At 41.1% G+C, this 23,984-nt stretch overlaps 1 protein-coding gene across 1 annotated transcript in view; it reads left to right on the top strand.

Moving 5' to 3' along the window:
• SYNE1 (spectrin repeat containing nuclear envelope protein 1) overlaps positions 1–23,984 on the top strand; it is a 501,407-nt gene that overhangs the window by 311,702 nt on the left and 165,721 nt on the right. Inside the window, 6 exon segments of the mRNA XM_070376885.1 lie at positions 2,526–2,720; positions 3,800–3,940; positions 11,041–11,208; positions 11,489–11,650; positions 20,157–20,351; positions 21,862–22,035. Of these exon segments, the coding sequence (XP_070232986.1) occupies positions 2,526–2,720; positions 3,800–3,940; positions 11,041–11,208; positions 11,489–11,650; positions 20,157–20,351; positions 21,862–22,035 (1,035 nt within the window).

Genomic DNA, 23,984 nt, shown 5'->3' with positions numbered 1-23,984 from the left:
TTCACTTTTTTCCCTGTAATTTTTCAAATGTTACATTTAATTAAAAAAAAAAAAAAAGTGATCCTGTCACTTTTAAAGCATAGGAAAGACTCTCAGAGCTGCTTTCCATGTGACACAGAAGGCATGCTCCTGGGCGCAGGTGGTTGCCCAGAGAGCACCTTCCCTCAGAGCAGCCACTGTACCCGAGTTCCCACTTGTACACTCATCCCTTGTCTTGATCTTCAGAAATACTCAGTTAAAACTACACATACATATGCTTCCTGAGTGTGGAGAACTCATTAACCCATCCATGCTCCATTTTAATTTAGCGAATTTGACCCCCAACCCACAAAGCTCCTGGGATACCGGCAGGTCTCTTTTTACAGAAGAAGGTTCTAGAGAACTATTTCTTCAAGGGAGTCTCATGGACTAATGATAAAAGGCAGATTTTCATAGGCCTAATAAATCAAAATCTTTTGGAGCCTAGATCAGAACTGCATTGCTAACAAGCAACTCAGATGAGTTTTATACCCAATAATTTGAGATTTAGAAAACGGGCATTTGCTATCAGTGTGCTAAGCAGGGTACTGCCATAGGGGACGTGACCATCCCTGTGGGCATGAATGGTGGAAGGACTGAGACTAACTCTGTTTCTCACAGAGTCCTCAATTTTACCAGATGGGCAGCCGTGGTATGAAGGCTCAGTGGAGTATATGAGGGAAATTTTCATGAATGCACAAAATTTTAGCTGAAAATATAGAATTCAAGGAGTCCAGTGAGCTGGCAGATGACTTCCAAACATGCATGTTTACTAGTTATTATAGAGTATTCATATGTTAGGCACTAAAGCATATGTGATAAATAGCTATTTAAAAATCTTATTAGGGGAGTTTCTTGGCAGTCTGGTGGCTAGGCCTTGGTGGTTTCAATGCCATGGGCCCGGGTTCAATCCAGGGAACTAATATCCATCAAGCTGTGTGACTAGGCCAAAAAAAAAAAAAATCCTATTAGGTTTAACTAAGTATCTGCAACCCTGAAAGGTAAAGAAGTGATGATTTCTACTTTTTAAATCCTAGATTAAAAAATCCCTGTACTTTCTACTAGAAGTCAAGAGGACAGGCTGCTAGCTGAATTCTGCTGGATTGTTTTCCCTTACACCGACACAGTCGGTTTTGGTTGGGAGGGGAAACACAAAGTGACAACAATCACAAAATGGTGTGTTTGTGTGTTCATATACATATACACACAGAAGGCAATGGCACCCCACTCCAGTACACTTGCCTGGAAAATCCCATGGACAGAGGAGCCTGGTAGGTTACAGTCCATGGGGTCGCAAAGAGTCAGACACGACTGAGTGACTTCGCTTTTCATACATATACACATGTATATATATACACATGTATCATTTTGTTATTGTTATTTTGTTTCTGAACTTCAAGTTCAAAGCTGTAGTTTGAATGTCAGGTTCAAAGCTCTCCTTTGAGTGTATACACACACATTGTAAAGACTCACAAAATGTGTACTGTACAAACACTAAAGACAGCTTTTCAAGTGAAGAAGCCAAATAAAAGGAATAGAAAAAAAAGCAGAGATTTTGTACTTTGAGGATTAATATTTTTGTTAACATGAATGTAAAAAAAAAAAAGAATGCTTACATGTTCATTTTTTAATCTTTGAAGTAAAGAAAGTATAAATTTAACATTTTAGGATTACCATTTTAGATTATTTTAGAAGTTTAATAGTATAATATTTGTTTTTTAAGAGCTATGTGCTATTTAGAATACATTTTCAATTAGCTCCTTGTAAAAATTTTAAAACCTCAAAACAATTTTTTTGACTAACAAAGGAAACCAAAAGACATTATAATGGAACAGAACTTCAAGTTCAAAGCTCTAGTTTGAGGCATCAGAAACATTAGAGGCATAATAGAGTACATGAGGGAAATTTTCATGAATGCACAAAATTTTCTTTGGGGAGGAAAATGCATCAAAAATAAGGATTTCCTAAGTAGTCTTTAGCTTATCTGCAAAAAACAACTCGCCAGGGTCACAGGAATTCAGGAGCAGTTTACTTTATGACTCGTCTGTCACAAATGACTGCTCTGTTTGACATATTCGAGATGGTAAGAACCCAGCATTGCATTTTTGGCAGTTTTAGTCATCACATGACCTAATTTCCATGGCATGAACCATCTGGCAATTTCAGATTCCTCAGGCATTTTAAAGAAAGTTGCCGGTCTTTAACGTTACCCAAATGCCAGGCCAGCCCTGAGCATCTCTGGGATTAGAATCCCTGCCGCCTGGCTCCGTGCCTCCCGCCGCGCGGTCCCCACCGCCCCTCCCGGCCCCGCCGCGCTGTGGTCTGGCTCGGGGCGCGCGGCAGGCAGGCTCCGCGCTCGCACCGTCCACATCCTGCCTCCCCGCCGCTCGGTCTGGCGCGGCTCTGTGATTTCATTGGCCAGCCCCGGAGGAAGATGAACGCTTCTAGCTCTGTTTCCTTCTGATGCTGCTGTGACACCCCAAGGCGGGGGGGAAATGTTTCCTCAGGAGCTGGCTCAGAAAATCAAGGGCTACCAAGAGCAGATCGCCTCTTTGAACTCCAAGTGCAAGATGCTGACCATGAAAGCCAAGCACGCCACCATGCTGCTGACGGTGACCGAGGTGGAGGGGCTGGCGGAGGGGACGGAGGACTTGGACGGGGAGCTCCTCCCCGCGACCTCGGCCCACCCCTCTGTGGTCATGGTGAGTAAGGGTCAAGGCCGGCTTGCCAGTGCGCTCTCTTCCTTCTGTCTCCTGGCTAGTGGCCTGAGCTCCTTTCAGGGGGCTTGGTATTAGAGATCTTGCAGATATGAACTGAGGAACAGTCCCCTTAACTCTCTGACTACATTTGGGCCGAGGCCAGTCTTTGACACTGTAAACAGTGGCAGTTGAAACGAAGCTATTTGAGACTCCTTAATTACTTAATGTGCTGAAGGTCAGCCCTGCATTTGTTTATAATTTAGCAATAATGCTCAGAGGCTCTGAGCGTCAAAAAAATTCCTTTGCACAGTTTTCTAGTTTTCTGGGGGAATGGGAGAATCAGGCTACATATATTTGTGTGTGTATGTTTTTCCTGGTAATGTGCTGGGTGGCTAGGTGTGCTTGCTTATTCTGTTGTATAAATGTTTCATAATATATCGAAGAAAAGCTATTATTAGAAGAATAAGATAATAGAAAATCCAACAGTTATCTTTGGATTAAAATAAATTCCATTCATTTCTATCTGCAATGTTATTTCCCCCATCACTGTGCATCCTAAATGAGTTCATTATCCTCTTAATTCACTGTTTTCCAGCACTTACATTTTCACACATATGTACTGTGTCTTCGGTAGTATATAACCAAACCTGACCTCTTTTTGTGATATATTACTTTGGGTACATTTGTCTCTCTAGAATAGTTGGAATTTGAAATACCTACAAAAGACCAAGCCTTAATTCAGAGACCGTTTTTTCATTTGTATGCTTTGTGATTTTTAATCATTATTTATAAAGATACAGACAATCAAGAAAAGGAACATAAGTTAAAGAAATATTTAATTGGCAATGAAACTGCATAATGTGACATGTATCCCCTACCCACGTGTGTTTACAATGGTCCCTAGTGTCATAGTCACTTGAGGACAAAACTTTCAAATAGTAACACAGAATTTGTAAATTGAGATCTCAGTAACTCTAACTTTTGTTGTATGGTTATCTCTGTTTTAACCCGTGCCTGGTCAGGTGTTTTGTTAATATAACTAACCGATTTTCGTGTCCTTTGGGTCACATTCTATGTGACAGATGACTGCAGGTCGCTGTCACACTTTGCTGTCACCTGTCACTGAGGAGTCTGGGGAGGAGGGAACCAACAGTGAGATCTCCTCTCCGCCTGCTTGCCGCTCCCCTTCACCTGTGGCTAATACAGATGCCTCTGTTAACCAGGTACTGCCCACTTGGCATCCCTCTAGCTCAGATCTCTGAACGGATGCAGGACTCCATTCTCTGTTCTTATTAGACTGTGGGTATGGCTCGTAGACTTTGAGAATCACACCATTAGGTGTAACAGTTGCATAAACTGTGATTATCATGTGAGACCCATGCTGGCTTAACCTACTATCTCTCCTGGGCTACTGAGATGAGATGAGCAAAAATTAGGTCACAGAAACGAGAGCTGCAGAAGGGCCTGTTTTAAGGCATTATGGCTTTAGCATCTAACAGCTGTTTGTAATGGAGTACTGCATCCTAATAGAAAATGAAATGTTCATGTCACCTTTGTAAAATAACATGATTCTATTGCTGTTGTTAACATTCATTGAACAAAGTTTTGACACTTGCCAGCTCGGATTTTGAAGATGGAAAATTTATCTTCATCATATAATATAACAAAGACTTCTTCATTATTTACTAGTTGCCAACCAATTTAAAGGCCATCTGTCAGTATATACATTAGTGCCTAACTAGATCTGTGTTTTGAGTTTTCTTATCTGTCGATAACCTTAAGTTTTATTTTATATAAAATGGGGACAACAGCTTCTCATTATGAGGTGCCTTTTGAGTGTACATTCCATTAAATATAGATCATACTAAATTAAATATCTCAAAAATTTTCATGAAAAATATTGGATAGAAATCAAAAGGATGTTTTTATAATAATCAGAATTGTTTAATGCATATTGAATAATGCTTTCTCTTTTTTACTTTAGCCAAAGAACCAAAAACAATTTTTTAATTGCTTTACTATGAAATTACTTGTGTTCAAAAAAGCTGAAATTTATTATCAAGGGAGAAGCATTGACCAGAGCAAATGTTCTATAAGCTATATTACAAACCAATCATATTATTTTATTTTAAAGCAGAAGCATTCAAAATAGGATTTCTGTGATATAGAGAGCCCACCTCCCTCCAAACAAGGAAAATAAAGCAATGAAATCTTTCGATAAAACAATTCTCGTGGTAAAAATCTATGGAGCTCTAAGAAAAGTATCAGTTCATTCATTATCAGCTAGCTAGCTTGCTTGGCATGAAATCTTGTGCTAGGATCCAGAGATATAATAAAGGATGAAACAGCAGTGGCCCCTGCTTTCAAGCACCTTATAGTTGAGTTAGAAAAATGGCCATAAGTTGAATAATAACAAAAGTGTTAGGGGAAATTTTAAAAAAGGAGAAGTTCACAGTATTCTGGAGGATTTGGGAAACTGTTCTCCAAATTCTGATTTTAAAATATGAATTACTCATTCTTTGACGATGTGTTCTTCCCTGTGGCCGCAGATGTCATTAGAATCATAGAAATATGGCTAGAGTCAGCTTTTTATTGTGTAAGAAAATGTATCCTATACGATGGGTTTAATGTTCTTAAAGTTTCCAAGTTGAACAATGAACACTGACTGTTGGACTAACACTATGGAAAGAATATCCCTCTTCTAAAATAATAAATCTCAGTGCTGCATCTTATGAAGTGTCTTTCCTTGTACAGGTGAAAGTCTTCTGTAAATGATGTTGTATGCAAGCATTTTCATTACAGTTGCTTTAACTGTCAAGCTCAATCAAATCTCCAAATTATGAGCAAAATTATGCTTTGTCTTAATCCCATGTTGACCCCCCTCCCAGATCACAGGAAAACTTTGATTTAAATTTTAATATTAACCTGACATAGTATTGTATAAATTATATAAATTAGGGGAAAAAGATCTTTATTTCTTTCATGTCAGACAACTTTACTCCCAGGAAGTTGTTAGAAAGCAAAAGTGTTATGCTTGGTGTTATTCAAACAAATTGACCCCGTCATTCCAGCCACATGCAATTCTCATCGAGTGATGTAAGTCAGAGGAAAATGAACAAATACTGCAACATGGCCAGTGAGCCTGCATTTACAAAACTTTCTCTTGAAGCTGAGGAAAGCGTTTAGAATTCCCATAAGTTCCAGTTTGCAGACACAAAACACCGCACAGAATGTACACAGCTGTTTCTAGGAAGGGCCAAATATAACTGCTTTATAAAATCGCAGCTGTTAAAAAAAAAAAGACTGTGTGCTTGCTACTCTGTAAGTAGATCTCCATTATATAACTAACTAATCTCCCCACAGTCAGTGTGTTCTGTCTCTGACAGTAGTTATTAGCTGAAATGTGATAGCGGTTTAGTTTACTTGAGGAGAGAAATAATGAGACATCCCCAGACTTTGCTGCAGGATTCTTGATCCTATTAAAAGCAAGCCAAGACTTGGGCTCCTCCTCGGAAGAGTTGAGGAAAGTAGAAGTTTGAAAAGAGCAGTATTGTAGTAAGTAGAATCCCTGTCTCCAGTTTAAAAGCTGGGGATGGATCCCAGCTCTTCTGCTAAGCTGCATGTACCTGGAAAGTCCCTCATTTGTAATGGGAAGAAGTGCTACTTAATTCACCACATTGTGAAAGTTAAATGTGATATGGATTCTGAAAGCACATTTTAGCCTGGAAAAGGAATCAAAATGTAGTAGTTTCCAAATTTAATTCCGTAGGAATCTGCTAGATAATAACTCCTTTAATGTAGACGTGTAACCAACAAGAGATATTTCTAGGGATGATTTCCTCACTATAACAAATATTTAGTAGTTACTTATAGAACTAATCAATTTATTTTATTAAATCTATGTAGTCCTCAAATAGATGCAAATTATTAATCTATAAAAGGTGATATTTTCAAATTATTTTAAGAAATTTGAGACACAGAAGCCAGAAAACAGATTTTTTTTGTAACAAATTTATTTTATTTTATTCTTTTGGGCTTTCATTATTTATAATATTTAAAATTTTTACATCAAAACAACTATTTGCTTTTCCTTGTGGACACTCATAGTACTATTAATACCATCCATGTAAGCAAAATAATAGAGTTTAAAGAAGTCTTTTTAGAGAACGTCCCTGGTGGTCAGTGGTTAACATTCTGCATTTCCAATGTAGAAGATACAGGTTTGATTCCCGGTTGAGAAGGTTAGAAGATCTTAAATGCCATGCAGTGCAGCAAAAAAAAAAAAAAAAAAGTGCTTTTACATATACAGTTTTTTTATGAATGTATATGTTATTGTTGTTTAGTTGCTAAGATATGTCTGGCTCTTCGTGACCGTATGGACTGTGGCCCACCAGGCTCCTCTGTCCATGGGATTCTCCACTGGAGTGGCTTGCCATTTCCTTCTCTAGGGAATCTTCCTGACCCAAGGGTTAAACCCAAGTCTCCTGCATTCCAGGTGGATTCTTTATCACTGAGCCACCAGGGAAGCCCAATGAATGTATATACCTGCCTGTTATTTGCCAAACACTCCATGGTATGCTCAGATTCAGACACTTGCACAGTTTTTAAGGAACTCACAGTCTGTGTGAGAGCAGGCACACGGTGACCATGGAGTGGGACAAGTGCTCTGAGGGTGGGAAGCAGAATGTGAAGGAAGGACGCAGGGTAAGTACCTAAACAAGGCTGGAGTTCAGTGGGTCGAGGACTCCCCCCTTTAGTTTTAAAGTAGTATAAGTCAGGTGCAGTTGGAGTGCTCTAGAGTGAGGACAAGTCTTTCAGGCAGAAAGAAGCACATATAGGAAGTTTTTTCAGGCAGCAGGAAGGAAAACGGCCTAGCAAAGCAACTGCAAATAACATCAGAATAATGGGAGAAGCATAGATTTGGCGAAGGAGATGGGGGGAGAAATGAAGCTGAGGGGGATATAGGAAACACACCCTGATGCCACACGAAAGAATCTGAACTTTGTCCAGGAGCTAATAGTTAACCACTGAAGGAATTTAACTAGAAGCTCTGCACAGAAGTGAGCTTTAGAACAGATTCTTCAGTATCAGTGTAGACAGGAGGATGGTGATGGACAAATCTAGAGCCAGGGAAGTGAGGAGGGACAAAAGTTTACACACTCTGGTGTCTGGTCCAGTTATGCAGACTGATGACTGATCACCAGTCATTTACTGGTGATGTAAATGAAAGAAACAGCCGGGGGACTGTGGGGCCCTGACAGAGCCTCCCCACGTGACGTAGGCAGCCTTTCCTCTCTTAGAATTACCGTGCGCATGTGAATGTGGAATCCTGTCTTACCTGGCTTCCGGTTTGCAGAGGAAGCCATGAATCAGAATTCTTACAAAAGCTCCCTTTCTGGTTGAAGAGAAATTCGAAACAATTTAAAACACTGTATAAGCCAAGCTAAATATATGCAGGCTAGAGGCAACCTTCAGGCTGACAGTTTGCAACCTGAGAGTTACGTAGTTATCCCTATAGCGTGAACGTGAACTTGAACCCAACCTGTGCTGTGGCAAAGGTGTAGAACTTCATCCTTACATGTGCAGTCGTGGTCAGGGAGAGAAGGAATGGAGAATAAATCCCAAGTGAGGTGATTAGAAAGATGGATAAAACTTCATCCATTCACTGAAAGATGGACAAAACGTCATTTTTCCTAAATCCATTTCTTATCCTCCATGTGTTTTTTTGGGTTGGTTTGTTTGTTTTGTTTTTTCAAGTATTGAATTTGAAGAGACAATGGGATCAACTTGTACAACTCATTATGTGAGTCTGGAGCTCATAAATATAGCAGTGTTTAAGAATGAGTGCACGAAACAAAAGAGAAAGACTGAATGACGAGAGAGGTCGGAGGAGAACAGAGAGGGTAAAAGGAAAGTCTTTTCCAAGAAGGGATGATCAGTGGTACTGAATTCCAGTGAGAAACCAGGCAAGAGAAGATTCGAAAAATAATCATTTTATATCACAGAAAACAGCCACTGATGATTATGGCCAGAGCGCTTTTAGTGGCCTCACTAGAATCAAGGCTCAGTTGGGTATTTAGAAGTGGACGGGTGAACATATTAAGTGTAAACTACCATCTTCAGAAACTGAATTATGAAGCAAAAGGGAGAAAATGATGGTTACAAATGTGTGTGCAAATTGTATTTGTGTGTAATGAGTCATTATGTTATGATTTGTATAACTTTTAATATATGATACCCTAAAAGAAAAAAACCAAAGAAGGCTGTGTGTAGGTGTTTGCAGACGGAAAAGATTTATTTATATGCTAAGGGGAAAGTCAGTGGAGATGGAGTAGATATTAATGAACCCAAATCCTTGAGAAAGGGAAGGTGGATGAGGTTGTAGGGGCAGGTAAGAGGATTATCTTTACTCAAGAGGACTAGAAAGAGTGAAATAGAGGTGAGTCTGAATATAGACAGACCTTTGAAAATTTGAGAAGTTGCAGAAATATCCCAGTTTGTGTGTGTGTGTACATGTGTGCACACACACATGCATTCTGTAAGGAAAAGTTGGATTGAGTCATAGTTGGGGTTTTCCAAGTGTTTGAAGCAGAACTTAAAGGGGCAAAGGAAACACAGCTGTTGGCAAGAGAATGGTTTGCATCACTTAGTCAGAAATATACTCAGGGTGAATCAGTTCAGTGATGACAGCCTGTCATGTTCAAGGAGGGCAAGTGGGTGAGGATGGATGGATATAAGGTTGTCAGGGATTTGAAAATACCAAGATGATCTGCTCGAGATGAGTGACAGGGTTAGGGATGAAAAGGAACCAGTCTCCATGCTCCAGTGTCATCAGTAAATGTGGAGGACTTACCTGGAGGCCTCAGCAATAAGAAGATGGTAGAGGGTCTCATGGCCACTCAGATATCACTTTATTTAATCCTCGAATCCACCCAGGGTTGTGCAGATGAGGGAGTCCATGCACAAGATGTGAGTGACTTGCTCCAATTCTATGGTGGTGGTGGTGGTTTAGTTGCTCAGTCCTGTCAGATTCTTGTGACCCCCTGGACTGTAGCCCACCAGGCTCCTCTGTCTATGGGATTCTCCAGGCAAGAATACTGGAGTGGGTTGCCATTTCCTTCTCCAGGGATCTTCCCAACTCAGGAATCGAACCTGGGTGTCCTGCATTGCAGGCAGATGATTTACTAACAGAGCTACGAGGATCCAGTTCTCTAGCTACTTAGAAGGTGAATTTCACCTGGGGTCTCAGGTGTCCTGACTCCTCCAGTGTCAGACTGCTGTCTGAACTCATTCTACTATATGACCCTGCTTCTGCCCTAGTATTGACCCCAAGACACCAGGCTCCTTCCTGCTGTTGCCTTGGTTTTTCCCAGGTATCTGGGGCCTTCAGTACTTTTTACCAAGACATCATCAAAAAGGCTCAGGTTTTTAATCTTAAACAGTACAACTGGGAAGTAGTGAAATTTATAATAGTATTTTCTACAATATAAACAGTACTCCCTTCAATTTCTATAAATATATAGATACACAACCATAAAAACAATTAAAAGCATATGAATTATGTATCTTGATATAGTAAATTCTATTATCAATACTAATAAAACATGTCATGTTACTTATTGCCCAAGATATAAAAAATTCAAAAGCCTCCTGTTTCAGCATCCACTTTGTTTCTTGTGTTCTTCCAGGAATTGAATAGAAGAAAACCTCTTTATTATTTGTTTCTTAGAGTAGTTTTAGCCTCCCCATTACCTTTTCCCTTATTAAATATTAATATATTTATAATTTAATTTTATTTATTAACATGTTTAATTAAGACATTTTAAATAACGTATCTAACATATTTAAATTAATTTCTGTGAATAAAGAACTCAAATGTTGAAAATCTGGCTATACCTGAAAAAAAACTTTTCAGAGATTTAAATGTGTTTAAATCAAAGGTTTTTAAAAGTTGTTCAAAACTGATCAACATATTCATCAACATTTCAGGAAATACATCATTTAGATTCTCCTTTTTTTCTGGTTAATCAGTCTTGAAGTGTGTATACCAGTTAAATTCTTTGTATTTTAATTTTGCCAAATATAAAATAGGAATGAGTTTTGGTAACTTGAAATATTGGTAAATTGCTTTTTATATGAATCAACATTTGAAAGCAACAACAGTGTGCTTTGATATGACCTTCTTATCACAAGAGTTTACTAACTTTGATGGTTGTAGCCCCCAGGGCCAGGTATGAATCCTAAAACTTTCCTCTGCATGACAAGCACAGTGACCTAAGCTTTGTCCTCCTCTTGCATCTAACACTGTACCTTGCTCCCACAGGACATCGCTTATTACCAAGCCTTATCTCCTGAGAGGTTACAGACCGATGCTGCCAAGGTTCCCCCCAGCACGCTGCCACCCCAAGAGCTCTATGAACCGGGACTGGAGCCTTCCGCTACTGCGAAGCTGGACGATCTGCAGCGCTCTTGGGAAACCTTAAAGAATGTGGTAAGTCTGCCAGATGTGGGATTATTTAGCCCACGAGACAGAGGAGCCTGGCGGGCTGCAGTCCTAGGGTCGCAAAGAGTCGGACACAACTGTGCACACACGCAAGACACCAGATTTCCTTAGCGATTGTCTTATGAAATTAGTGCCTAATGCTTACACATCCCATGTACAGTTGAATAGCCTCAGTTGGGTCACAGAGGTAAAGCAGTGAGGAAAGAAATGTCGTAATCTAGAAGATAAGGGGTGGGAAACATTTGGTAATATCCCTTTTCTTCTTTAGATCAGCGAGAAGCAGCGCACACTCTATGAAGCCTTGGAACGCCAGCAGAAGTACCAGGACTCCCTCCAGTCCATCTCCACGAAAATGGAGGCCATCGAGATGAAACTCAGTGAGAGTCTGGAGCAGGGCAGGAGTCCCGAGAGCCAGATGGCCGAACATCAGGTAAGAACAGCCATGACTTCAGCTTCTTGCTTGATCAAACTGGTGCACCCTTATTTATGACTGACTGCTCAAGCCGGTGCATAAGAGAGCAGGCTGGCATGTTTCACTGTATCAACTGTTACAGAGTCAGCAAGATTCCAAGTGGTGGTTTTGTTTCCATCATTGCTTTAGGAAGGGATCCAAGAGGGGAAGAAAGAAATTCAGGCGTTGGTGTTGCTTTTTCACATTTATTATTACATAAACTGTCTTTCCTTATTGTTGCCACATTATTTTTATTTCATTTTGAACTATTATCATAAGAATAAAAGGCACCCCACATCTACCCTCTCTGGGTATTGTTTTTTTTTTTAATTAAATTAATGAATTTATCCTTTTTGGCTGCACTGCCCAGCCTATGGGATCTCAGTTTCCTGACCAGGGGTCAAACCCGTGCCCCCTGCAGTGGAAGCACAGAGTCCTAACCACTGGACTTCTAGTGAGTTGTTTAAAGAAACTTAGCCAGTGTGTCCCTGGAGGAGGGCATGGCAATGCACTTCAGTACTCTTGCTGGAGAATCTTATGGACAGAGAAGCCTGGTGGGCTACAGTCTTTGGGTCACAAAGAGTCAGACATGACTAAGCAACTGAGTGTGTACCCGGTACCTTCTTATCACTTAGAATAGCTCTGAGACTTCAGCGGGCAAAGAAGCAGTTGAAGAAAAAGGGTTTCCAAGTTATAATCCTGTGGTTGTCCCAGACTTAAATCATTTATTAAAAGGTACACTGGGAAAAAAAGGAAAAAGATATATTGGATGATGCTTCAGTTTTAGGTGAGAAACAGAGATGAGATGATTACATTAACCTAGCTCAGATACTGTTAGAAATGCATCACTTTATAATGCATGCTAAGTGCATAGGTTAATAATGCTTTAGCAATATTATCAGATTACTATTAACACTTAACTGAGTCCAAGATACTGAGGGGTATCAATATCTTTACAGTCACCTAAATATTCGATCACCACGGCGCAGGAAAATGCTGCCTGCCCTGACCAGATCTCAGAAGCATAAAACAACCCTATCAAAGGCAGAGGGAAACAGAGATACTTTTAGATGCTAATTTAGAGCTGTGAAAACATGGTATGATATATGTGTCTATCAAATAAAGACTGGGAAATTTGTCAGCTCTAAGAATGAAACTGTGTACTCTGTCTTTACTTAACATGATTATAGTTTTAGAACCCACAGTAACCTTGGCATACATTGCCTGTTTATATGTATAGTCCAAGATAAAATTGTACTATTTTACAATAAAGGGCCTTGAAGTATTAACACAAAAGTGGAAACAATTCATCTAGAGACAGTATTGAGAAATAGCTTCTTAAGATAGACATCAGAGTGTACAGGATCCATTTTTACAGGCCTTGTTTTGGTAAAATGACCGTCTGTGGGTCTTTCTGCTATCTTAAAATCACCCACAGTCCATTTGGCTTGGGGAGGGTGCTATAAAAATACGAAATTAAAACTAACCTTTGTTTGCTTGGATCAAGCCGATCACAAGGACTGTCAGGGACTTAGGTCTCTATTACTACCATGCTGTGTTCCCCTGAGCACCACAGTCCTTTTAACTGATACCTCGGTTTTGTAATTGTCAACATCCACTTCATTGTCACCTGAGGGGCCTCTCTGGGTGGCCCCAGTGTGCTTCCCAGGGCTCTGTCTGCCCCTCACCTCTCCAACCCTTCACTGTACCTGTACTAGCCAGAGAACATCCATGCATTTGATTACAGCTTCTTTTAAGCAACCAAAAAGGATTAGGGAGTTTTCCAGGTGGCGCTAGTGGTAAAGAACCTGATTGACGTAAGAGACATGGATTTCATCCCTGGGTCAGGAAGATCCCTTGGAGGAGGGCACGGCAACCCGTTCTAGTATTCTTGCCTGGAGAATCCCATGGACAGAGGAGCCTGGAAGTCTGCAGTCCGTAGGGTTGCACAGAGTCAGACATGACTGAAGCAACTTATCATGCACGCACAAAAAAGATTGAGGAGAAGTTGTCCAAAGGCTTGATTAGAGTGAATCTAAGTGTCACAGGCTTAGTCAGCGTCCCAGTTTACAAAATTTGACTCTCTCTACTTTCAGGTACTTTCTGATCACTGTGTTTGTTCAGGGCTCATCATTCTTGTGTTCCAGGTGACAGACCACAGCTCCCAAAGACCCTTCACTGGGTCCCACAGCACTTACTAACAGAAAGTAGGATCCTGGTGGTCTGCCTTGACCTTCCAGAGTTCAGAATTAAGATGCAAATTAACTCTCAATCACCAGCATCACCCTGCCTCTCAGGCATTAGTATGAAAACACAAACTGAATGTACAGAATTATTATTTTGTTTAAGGGATCTAATGGCGAAAACTCAAAATTGCACATTAATGCTAAGCATTATAAATTAGAAACTATCCTGTGACTTTTCTTGTCATTAAGGCCAACCACATGATTTTCATCCCTTTCTAAATTGAGAGTGGTGATGCTAACAATTATAGCACTGAGGAGATGTAATTCTAATTCAGTGCTTACCCATCATTTGAACTTAACAAGTATATTAATGCTCTAAGGAGAGGGAAGGAAATATAAATAATGTATAATTTCTTGTATCACCACAAATCTAACATTTTCCATCTGACCTACTTTTGCTAACTTTTGCTGTCTGTACCTAAATTCTGCAAATTCTGGGACAGTGCTGCCTACATGGAAAGCTAATGGTATCATAATACCTAAATTGGTTTTTGGCTTCTGGAATGATACTTTAAAAATCCTAAGATATGATAGAATTACTCTAGTTTTTTTTTTTTTTTTTTGCTGCAAAAACACTTTATCGTTTCCATTTGGTCCAAGGCTTGAGAGAGGGCTCCTGAGTGTTAAAAAGCTGCCTAGTGGCTGCAGAGAGGGGTTTCAGGCAGCCCTGACGTTACGGGGACTTCTCAATGGCCACTGGTCTCCAGAAGTTCCTAGTCGTGCTTGAGGGTGAGCCTTTCAAGACATATTTGCCCAACCCAGCCTGGGGACCAGCCAGCCTGCAGAAGTGGTCAGGTGGTCACCCGTGTTCTTGATGAGTTTCACCTCCTCATCTAGAAAGTGATTCTCCAGCAAGTCACAGATGTGGGGGTCTGCACGGGCAGAACCCAGGCCATGCAGATCCCAAAGGGCCTGGCTCAGGTTCTTCTCTGTGAGAAGGGCAGCTTCCCTAGCATCCTGGGTTTTACCCCACTCATCTTGAGACAGCTTCCACACGTCCAGAAAGAGGTCACGGATGCCATACTGATTTTGCATTTTCAAGAGATGCTTTGCACCCTCGCCCTTCTCCTTGGCCAATTTGCAGAAAAAGGTGGCCCATACCCTCCAGAGCCACATCGTCACGGTCGAAATAGAAGCCCAGAGAAAGGGAGGTGTAGGAGACCCGCAGATGCATGTTAACCAGGCAGTTGACGGCGGCCTCCACCTCAGTGGAATAATTCTGACGAATCTGAGAGCTCATGGTTGATCGTTAATAAGGAGTTAAGCTCAACAAATGGTGGCTGGTCCCGGTGATCGTGGACAGCTGAGTGGCTGATGCTAAAGGTTGCGACTGGAAAAAAGGTTGGAGGGTGGTCTGAGGCTGGGGAAAGGGACAACCCTGGATCTGTTCTGTCCAATCACTGTTGAAGCAAGAGACAGATCTATGGGACTGTTGAGCACACTTTGAGAATTACTCTTTTAAAATAAAGAATGTGGGTAAGAGGGGCCAATATGATTTTCGTACTTTCTAAAGGTTAATAAAAATACTTCAATTTTTTTCTTCTCCCCAACATGCTCTGGGAAGTAATGTTTCTTTAAAGAGCTATTCTAATTCCTATGATTTTCCTCTAAACACCTGTCTAAATCTACCGAATTTGGGTGGAGTCTTGTGCCTTTCCTGGTACCCTCTTGAAATTGAACAATAGGTTTAATTTGGAGACATCAGTGCAGTTCATGAGCTGATTTGTGGCTGTTCTGCGTGTTACGGGACCTTCATATCATGGGCAGCTAACCCTTTGTGGGTGTATGTTATCTTTGCTACCCGAACCCAGTGGTAGTTTGGAGGCAGAGCTCTGAGGTTATTTTGGTTCTGTTTCTTTAATATATGTAACTGCTCAAAGTTTGAGATGGACTGAGCTGGTGTAGACAGTTATGAAAGTCACAATGAAATTCATGTTCTCCTTTCTTGTTGAACCAGACGTGCACTCCGTGTTCTCCCCAGAGTCAGTTTAGAAAAGCCCAAGGTACTTTAAGCCAGACTGGTCATACACATGCCCTCCTTGTAAACACAAGTTAGAAACACAAAGAGGAACATTTCATCTCCTCTCCTTAGTTTTGAGTCAGGTGCTGTAGGAAAGGAAGCAGCTGGCCACCAGTTGAAACGAGTTACAGATCAAAGACATATTCAACTGCTGGATTTTTTTGTTTTTTAGATTGAAGTTCACATCACATGAAATTAACCATTTTAAAGTGTACAGTTCAATGACTTTTAGTTCTTTTACAAGGTTATACAATCGCCCCCCTCTATCTGGTTTCAAAACATTTACATCACCACAAAAGGAAATCCCATCTCCTGGTAAGTTTGCCTAGTGGGTCTTGAAGTTAAAACTTAACAACCTTCCCCAAAATATCCACTCTCCCTTGAGAGTAAACTGAAGCATGGACAGAGAGGCTTGACTCTAACAGTATGGAAATTAGCAGTTCTAGGATTCCTAATTCCTTTATCCCTTACTTCAGGACATTCGGATAGCTGCTTACAACATTGTGAGTTTGAAAAGGAAGTAGTTCACGTCACTCTATACCTTATTGGTAAATCCACTGAGATTAAATGAGGAAGATTTTTTTTTTTGGTTGTTTTATGATTCAGATACCTGTTTTGTCTATAATTAATTGGAATTAATTCAACTAGATATGCAGAGTGCCTACTGTGTTCACAGCTGAAATAGACTTTTTCATGAACATATGATTTAGGGGTGAAGTGAATTACCAGCACGTTATACATAACCCAGTGAGATGATTGTGTGTTACAGTGGTGGGAGGTAAATGAAAGGAGACTCTAACAGATCTGTTGGGAAAACAAGGATTTTGAAAGTTTGGAATAGTAACAGGAGTGGGTAGGAGGCACTATTAAACATGTGAGGAAAGGCATAGAATGAGAGAGTGAGAGTGGATGTGGTGTGCATTAGCAAAGGGGGCTCATCTTGTACAGAGAATCAGTGCAGAAAAAAGGACAATAGGTCAGACAAGTTATAGAGAAGCACTTAAAACAGACCAAATGATATGAATTTTATATTTTTGGCAATCAAATACCAAAAATGATTATAAAATAGGAGAAAATAACTTACTGGATGAAAAGCATTTTGAATGTATAACAAGCAATAATAGTCTGTAAACTTATTACAATCCTATGAAAATATCCTAGCAAGTTCTTTGGTAGAGATTGATAAGATAATTCTAAAATATATTGTAAATGTATGAAAAAATATATATTGAAAATGAAAAGAGTTAAGAACCACCAAGACAGCCTTGAAGAAGATGAATAAAATTGAAAAATGAGAGTGAGACATAAAACTATAATAATTATGAGAGTGTTATGTTAGCAAAAACACCACATGAGTCAGTGGAACAGAACTAGAAGCCAGAAACCCCCTCACACTCCATGCCCGACTCTTTGTGACCCCATGGACAGTAGCCTACCAGGCTCCTCTGTCCAAGGAATTCTCCAGGCAAGAATACCTGAGTGGGCTGCCATTCCCTTCTTCAGGGGATTTTCCCAACCCAAGGATCAAAACCGGGCCTCCTGCATAGCAGGAAGATTCTTTACCATCTGAGCCACCAGGGAAGTCATCAGGGAAATGGATTAAAGCTGTGTGAGATACCACTAGAAAGGCTTAAATGGACAAGACCCTCAAACCAGGAGACAGTGGAATGCAATGCAACCCTGAACAGGGTCATCTCCTTCTGCCTGCATAGTCACAATCGTGGAGGGTGTGAGAGAGGCCAGACACAGGACAGTACATCAGGAGTGACTCTGTTTCTGGAGAGCTCAAAACCAGACAGAAGCATCTATGGCTTTGCAAGGGCGCCCCGTGGTAACCTCTGGAAAGCAGAAAGGCTGTAACAGGATGAAGTCCAAGGGGACTGTAGAGTCCTGGGAATGCTCACTTTCTCAGTCTGGGTGCAGGAGCATGAGGAGCTACAGTTTGTGAGAATTCACAGAACTGCACACTTACTGCCTGCACTTTTCTAGATGTATATACATACTTCAGTATCATAGTTTACTTAAACGGGGATTGGACATGATGACATCCTGATATTAGGGAAAAAAGAGGGTCTGTTTTTTGGTTTTAACATCTCTTGACAGCCCACTCTGAGGAGGCGCTTGGCTCACAGCGAAGTCTGCGGAAGAGATGGGAATCATGCAAGTAGGGGTATACTGCAAACTATGAAATATTGGCAACTATAAAATCAGTGATTCTTCACTTGGGTCATGATTGTCCCTCCTGTGGAGGGGCTTTTTTTTTTTTCTTAATGCATCATTGAAATCCCAAATAAGAATTTCTCCTGTCAAGATTCTAGCTAAGGACTTCCCTGGCATCCCAGTGGTTAGGACTCTGTGATTTCACTGCAGAGAGCACGGGTTCCATCCCTGGTGGGGGAAGCTGCATGGCACAGCCACAAAAATGAAAAAAAAAAAAAAACAAGATTCCAGCTAAAGAGCGAATCATAAAATACAAAAAATGAGAAATACAGTGTATAATTGTGATGACTGTTAAACAGGAAATAAGATGCTATTCAAAGACAGCAATAGAGATTTGTTTTGTTTTGTTTTTAAATGAGTAGTCATGAAGGCAATGGCACCCCACTCCAGTACTCTTGCCTGGAAAATCCCATGGATGGAGGAGCCTGGTAGGCTGCAGTCCATGGGGTCGAGACGAGTCGGACCCAACCAAGTGACTTCACTTTCACTTTTCACTTTCCTGCATTGGAGAAGGAAGTGGCAACCCACTCCAGTGTTCTTGCCTGGAGCATCCCAGGGACGGGAGAGCCTGGTGGGCTGCTGTCTATGGGGTTGCACAGAGTCGGACACGACTGAAGTGACTTAGCAGCAGCAGCAGCAGCAGCAGTCATGAAAGGCCTCTCTGAAAATGAGACAGTTAACCTAAGGCTCCATGGAGGAAGAGACCCATCTCAGGAGAGTGAGGAGAAGAGCATTCCAAACCTTGAGGGAATAGGATGTGCAAAGGCCCTGAGGCAGAAAGCACTGGGGATCTTGGAGTGATTGAAGGCAGGGATGCAGTGAGCAAGAAGGAAGCCCGGTACCGGGGGCAGCCAGGTGTGAGAATGCATGAATACTGTAAGGAGTTTGGATTTTATTTCATAGGCAAGAAGCCACAAAGTATTGTAAAGCAAGGGAGTGAGAGGATCTGATTTATCTTTTTAAAGGGGTTTAAGCAGATACTCCACCTAGTAGATTATGAGAGCAATTCAGATAAGGAAATGGTTGTGACTTAGTTGGGAGCAGAGGAGACAAACAAGATGTTTTGGAGGTGAAGGCAGTTGTGTTGCAGGAAGGGGGACCCCTTCCAGAGTCTGAGAGTGGGCTCTTGTCTAACACAGAAATGAACTGCCCGAGGAGACACCAAGCAAATGCTTGGGAAGCGTGTGTTAGCCGGGCCATTCAGAGACAGAGGGATGCAAACTGGACTCCTTAAATTTCCCTCACCACACCCACTCCTATTCTTTGCAAATGTCTCCGAGATAGATTCTTTAGGTAGTTAGGTCAGAGTTTTTTCCTGAGTCTTTTGGGCCTTCGTTGTTCTCAACTCAAAATAATCTGCATGCCAGAGACCTTTTGAAGTGGGAGATTTTGTTCTTCTACCTAAGTGTCTTATAGTGGGAGAAAGGAATTAAAGCCTTGGCAATGGACAAGGCCTGGGAGAGATTGTGAAGAGAGAAAACAGGGTCTAGAAAGTAGCCCTGAGAAGCTTCAAATTTTAGACCTAGGGAGAGGAGAAAAGTAAGGGGAGGGCAACGGCGTAGAAGCAGGTGACAGATTCTTCCTGCCTGTATGATATGAGTTTGCGATTAAAATGTAGCCTTGTTCCAGACTCAGGGAAATTTGGAGTGGGAGGAGTCACGTTGAGGAAGAAAGTGATGAATTTTATTTTCAACACAGAATTGTGGACTCAGAATTAATTGCACATACCACCCCCCCGCACCCCGTCAGATTACAGACGAGCCTGTTGAAAGCCGGATTAATTGATTTGCCCAGATTAATTAATTTTAAGTTACTGATGCAGATGATCTTAAAGTCAGAAACTTCCTGACTTTCAGTCTGGCAATGTCATTTTGAAACTTAGGTTAGAAGGCCCCCTATTTGTTGGTTAAATGACTTCCAAGTGAGCTTGGCTAAGTGCCATGATTCCTCAGTGCAAAAAACTGCACACAGGAGTGTGATTCCACAGTCTTTCCCTCAGGCTCTGATGGATGAGATCCTCATGCTCCAAGAGGAGATCAGCGAGCTGCAGTCGGCCCTCGCAGACGAGCTGGTGTCTGAGTCCCCGGAGTCCGAGCCGGCAGAGCAGCTGGCCCTGCAGTCCACGCTCACCGTCTTGGCGGAGCGAATGTCCACCATCAAGATGAAGGCATCTGGGAAGCGGCAGCTTCTGGAGGTAACAGGCCACCCTGGGGGTGCCCCTCACGTCCAGATTAACTCCTGAGGTTGGGTTGACAAGTATGTCCAGCTACTTACGTGATGACATGTCTATTGTTTCCCACTCAAAAGAAGCTGGTATATTGTGTGTGCACGGCCTCGTGAATAGAGCCCTGAGTCAGTGTGGAGCCATGAATGTGTCTTTTCACCCGTTTCTGACTCATTTCAGGCCTGCAGAACTGAGGCAGTGGAGAGCCAATACTGGGTAGACATGAGCTTTGTGGGGAATAATTGTAGAAGGTTTGCATAATAGTTTGCTATGTTTAAATAAGACCATTTTTATGAATAGCATTGCTAATGCTGTGAAAAATAAATCCTTAGTCACTGGAAGCCAATTCAAGCATGTTAATTCATGAGAATATTCTGGTTCTCATGTTAACTTTAATACTCAATAGATAAATTTTAGTTACACTACCATACATGTTAAAAATAAGTTATTTTCCTTTTGTTGTTGTTGTTCTCTTACCTTTCCTGGCCTTAAACATGTATGATGTTCATATTGTTGATCCTATGAAGTGTCTGTGTTCTTGTATCTCTGGGGTCTGGCAGCTTCTCTAGCACAAAATCAGTTATTGCTATCCGCTTAACATTATTTTATTTAGCTGCAGATTATACCATAATTCAATTAACCTTTGTCCTATTGGTAGGGACACAGGATATTTCCAGTTTTATCTATTTTAAAGCTGATCAAATCATGTGTCCATATATTTTCCTATTTTGGAGAAATTTTAAATCAATGTTTCTACTCTAATCTCTAAACAATTTAATAAAAATTGATTAAAAATAATGGATTCTTAATAAAATAACTTTTAAAATAAAATACTTTATAGTGTCTTAATAATTAACCTTTTAATTCATTGATATTGTCTCCAGTCACTCTGTGAAACCCATGTGGAGTTGTGAAATGAAGTGATTGGCTTGGATTTTTTAAAAAAATACGGATTATTTGCCATCAGTAAAGAATCCTCAGAGACCTATCCAAATTTTTTGAAGTTTTGCCTTTGCTCTAGAAAGCGACAGCACTGGGCCACTCCTTCCTGTAGGAGATCAGTTGCCTGAAACTGCATGGTTCTACCCTTTTCGATGCACCAAGTATGTTCTTCAGTTGCCATGGTCCCCACTACACCCTACAGTTACCCAAACTTTGAAGTCAAGTTACCTACTGTCTTACACCATTGACCAGTTTCTGTCATCCACATTATCTGCCTTGTTCTGTAGGTGTATTATTTAAGAACAGTAACTCCAGGCATACAGTCATTGTAGGAGTTTTTAAAAAATACCAATCCTGAGGCTCACCTCCTGAAATTCTGATTTACCAGTCTGTACCGCGGTCTAAACACCGGGGATTGTTTTTGAAGTTTCACAGGTGGTTCTGGTGTGCAGTCAAGGCTGGGAACCATTGCTCTGTGTGTTGAGTCCTGGTGATTTTGCCTCGGATGACCTGTGTTCCATCCTACTTAATTCATCAGGAGAAACTCAACGATCAGCTGGAGGAACAGAGACAGGAACAAGCCCTGAACAGGTATCGCTGTGAAGCTGATCAGCTGGACCACTGGCTCTTGAGCACGAAGGCCACTCTGGACATTGCCCTGGGGTCACCCAAGGAGCCCATGGACATGGAGGCCCAGTTAGTGGACTGCCAGGTACAAAAATGGTCTCAAAGGAGTATGCCAACATCATTAGGCAGACTTTTCAAAAATGTATCTGTTATTGGCTGTGTCGAGTCTTAGTTGCAGCATGCAGAATCTTTCGTCGGGGAGTACAGGTTCTCTGGTTGTGGTGCATGGGGTCCGGAACATGTGGGCTGTGTAATTATAGCACATGGCCTTAGTTGCTCCTTAGCACGTGAGATTTTAATTCCCTGACCAGGGATCTCGGGGCTTCCCAAGTAGCTCAGTGGTAAAGAATCTGCCTGCCAATGCCTGAGCGACAGGAGATACAGGGTCGATCCCTAGGTTGGGAAGATCCCCTGGAGGAGAAAATGGCAACTCACTCCAGTATTCTTGCCAGGATAATCCCATGGACAGAGGAGCCTGGCGGGCTACAGTCCATGGGGTTGCAAAGAGTCAGACATGACTGAGTACACATGCACGCACACTTGACCAGGGATCAAACCCACATCCCCTGCATTGCAAGGCTAATTCTTAACTGCTGGCCCACCAGGGAAGGTCCCACAAGACATTTTTTTTAACTACAGAAAAGTATAATGGTAACAAACTGGGGCATGGATATGTGATTTTTCACAATCCATATACTTTACATATTTAGGAGAAAAACAATATCTTATAAAAGCTTAAATTAAATCCAGATGTGGGCTTAGTCTTTTGAAAATTTTACCAACAGTATCTACTCTTTAGAAAATTTTCAGCTTCCTGAAGGACATTTTTGTAAAGATTTGGTGTTTTTCAGTCACTCAGTCGCGTCCGACTCTTCGCGGCCCCATGGACTGCAGCATGCCAGGTTTCCTGTCCTTCACCATCTCTCGGAGCCTGCTCGAACTCATGGCAGATTTATTTATTTATTTTTTTTAATTTTATTTTATTTTTGGAAACTTTACAATATTGTATTAGTTTTGCCAAATATCAAAATGAATCCGCCACAGGTATACATGTGTTCCCCATCCTGAACCCTCCTCCCTCCTCCCTCCCCATACCATCCCTCTGGGTCGTCCCAGTGCACCAGCCCCAAGCATCCAGTATCATGCATCGAACTTGGACTGGAAACTCGTTTCATACATGATATTATACATGTTTCAATGCCATTCTCCCAAATCTTCCCACCCTCTCCCTCTCCAACAGAGTCCATTTCGGTGGCTAGTAAGGAATATAAGTACCTAATGCATAGAATTAGTATCAGTGACTGTGGATAAACAACAGAATAGGTGGGCCGTTGCAATTTTGGTTTTAATTCAGAAATATTATTTGGAAAACTTGGCAAAACTGTAGTTATAGGCAGCCAGACTCAACATGGGAAGGTTGTCTTCTGGGGCAGAGAATTTCCTTCCTCAACGTGCGGTCTTTAGCAATTAATGTAAGAGGTAATGACATCAAAGTTTTTACTGTAATATTATTTTCTTACCTCCTTATGGAAACAATCAAGCACACATATAAAGCATAGAGAATAGATGCTGAACTCCCATGTACCAGTCATTGACTTCAAAGAGTATCATCATAGTAGACTTTACACTATGGGTGGGTGAAGTTTGTTTTAAAAGCTTTTTCATTTAACCAACAAGTCTCTAGAACAGTCTAATCTGCAAGGTTAAATATCAGTGTACATGACTTCATACATGTGGGACTGAAGGAAATATGCACAGCCATTAGTTATGAATGCCATCTCTTTTCTTAATACATAGTATATCATTCTGGTCATCCCTTATGATTGAGATTTTTTAACATTAATTATTATAATTTAGGTTTTTTAATTCTTTTTACAACTTATAATTTTAAACTTTTAAACTATTTTATTTATTTATTTGGCCATGCTGTGTCTTAGTTGCACCATGTGGGATCTAGCTCCCGGATCAAGGATCAAACCTGGGCCCCCTGCATTGGGAGCACAGAGTCTTAGCCCCTGGATCACCAGGGAAGTC

This window comes from Bos mutus, chromosome 9 (genome assembly GCF_027580195.1).
Source record: "Bos mutus isolate GX-2022 chromosome 9, NWIPB_WYAK_1.1, whole genome shotgun sequence".
Classification (NCBI taxonomy): Eukaryota; Metazoa; Chordata; class Mammalia; order Artiodactyla; family Bovidae; genus Bos; species Bos mutus.
This window is presented reverse-complemented; position numbering and strand designations above follow the sequence as displayed.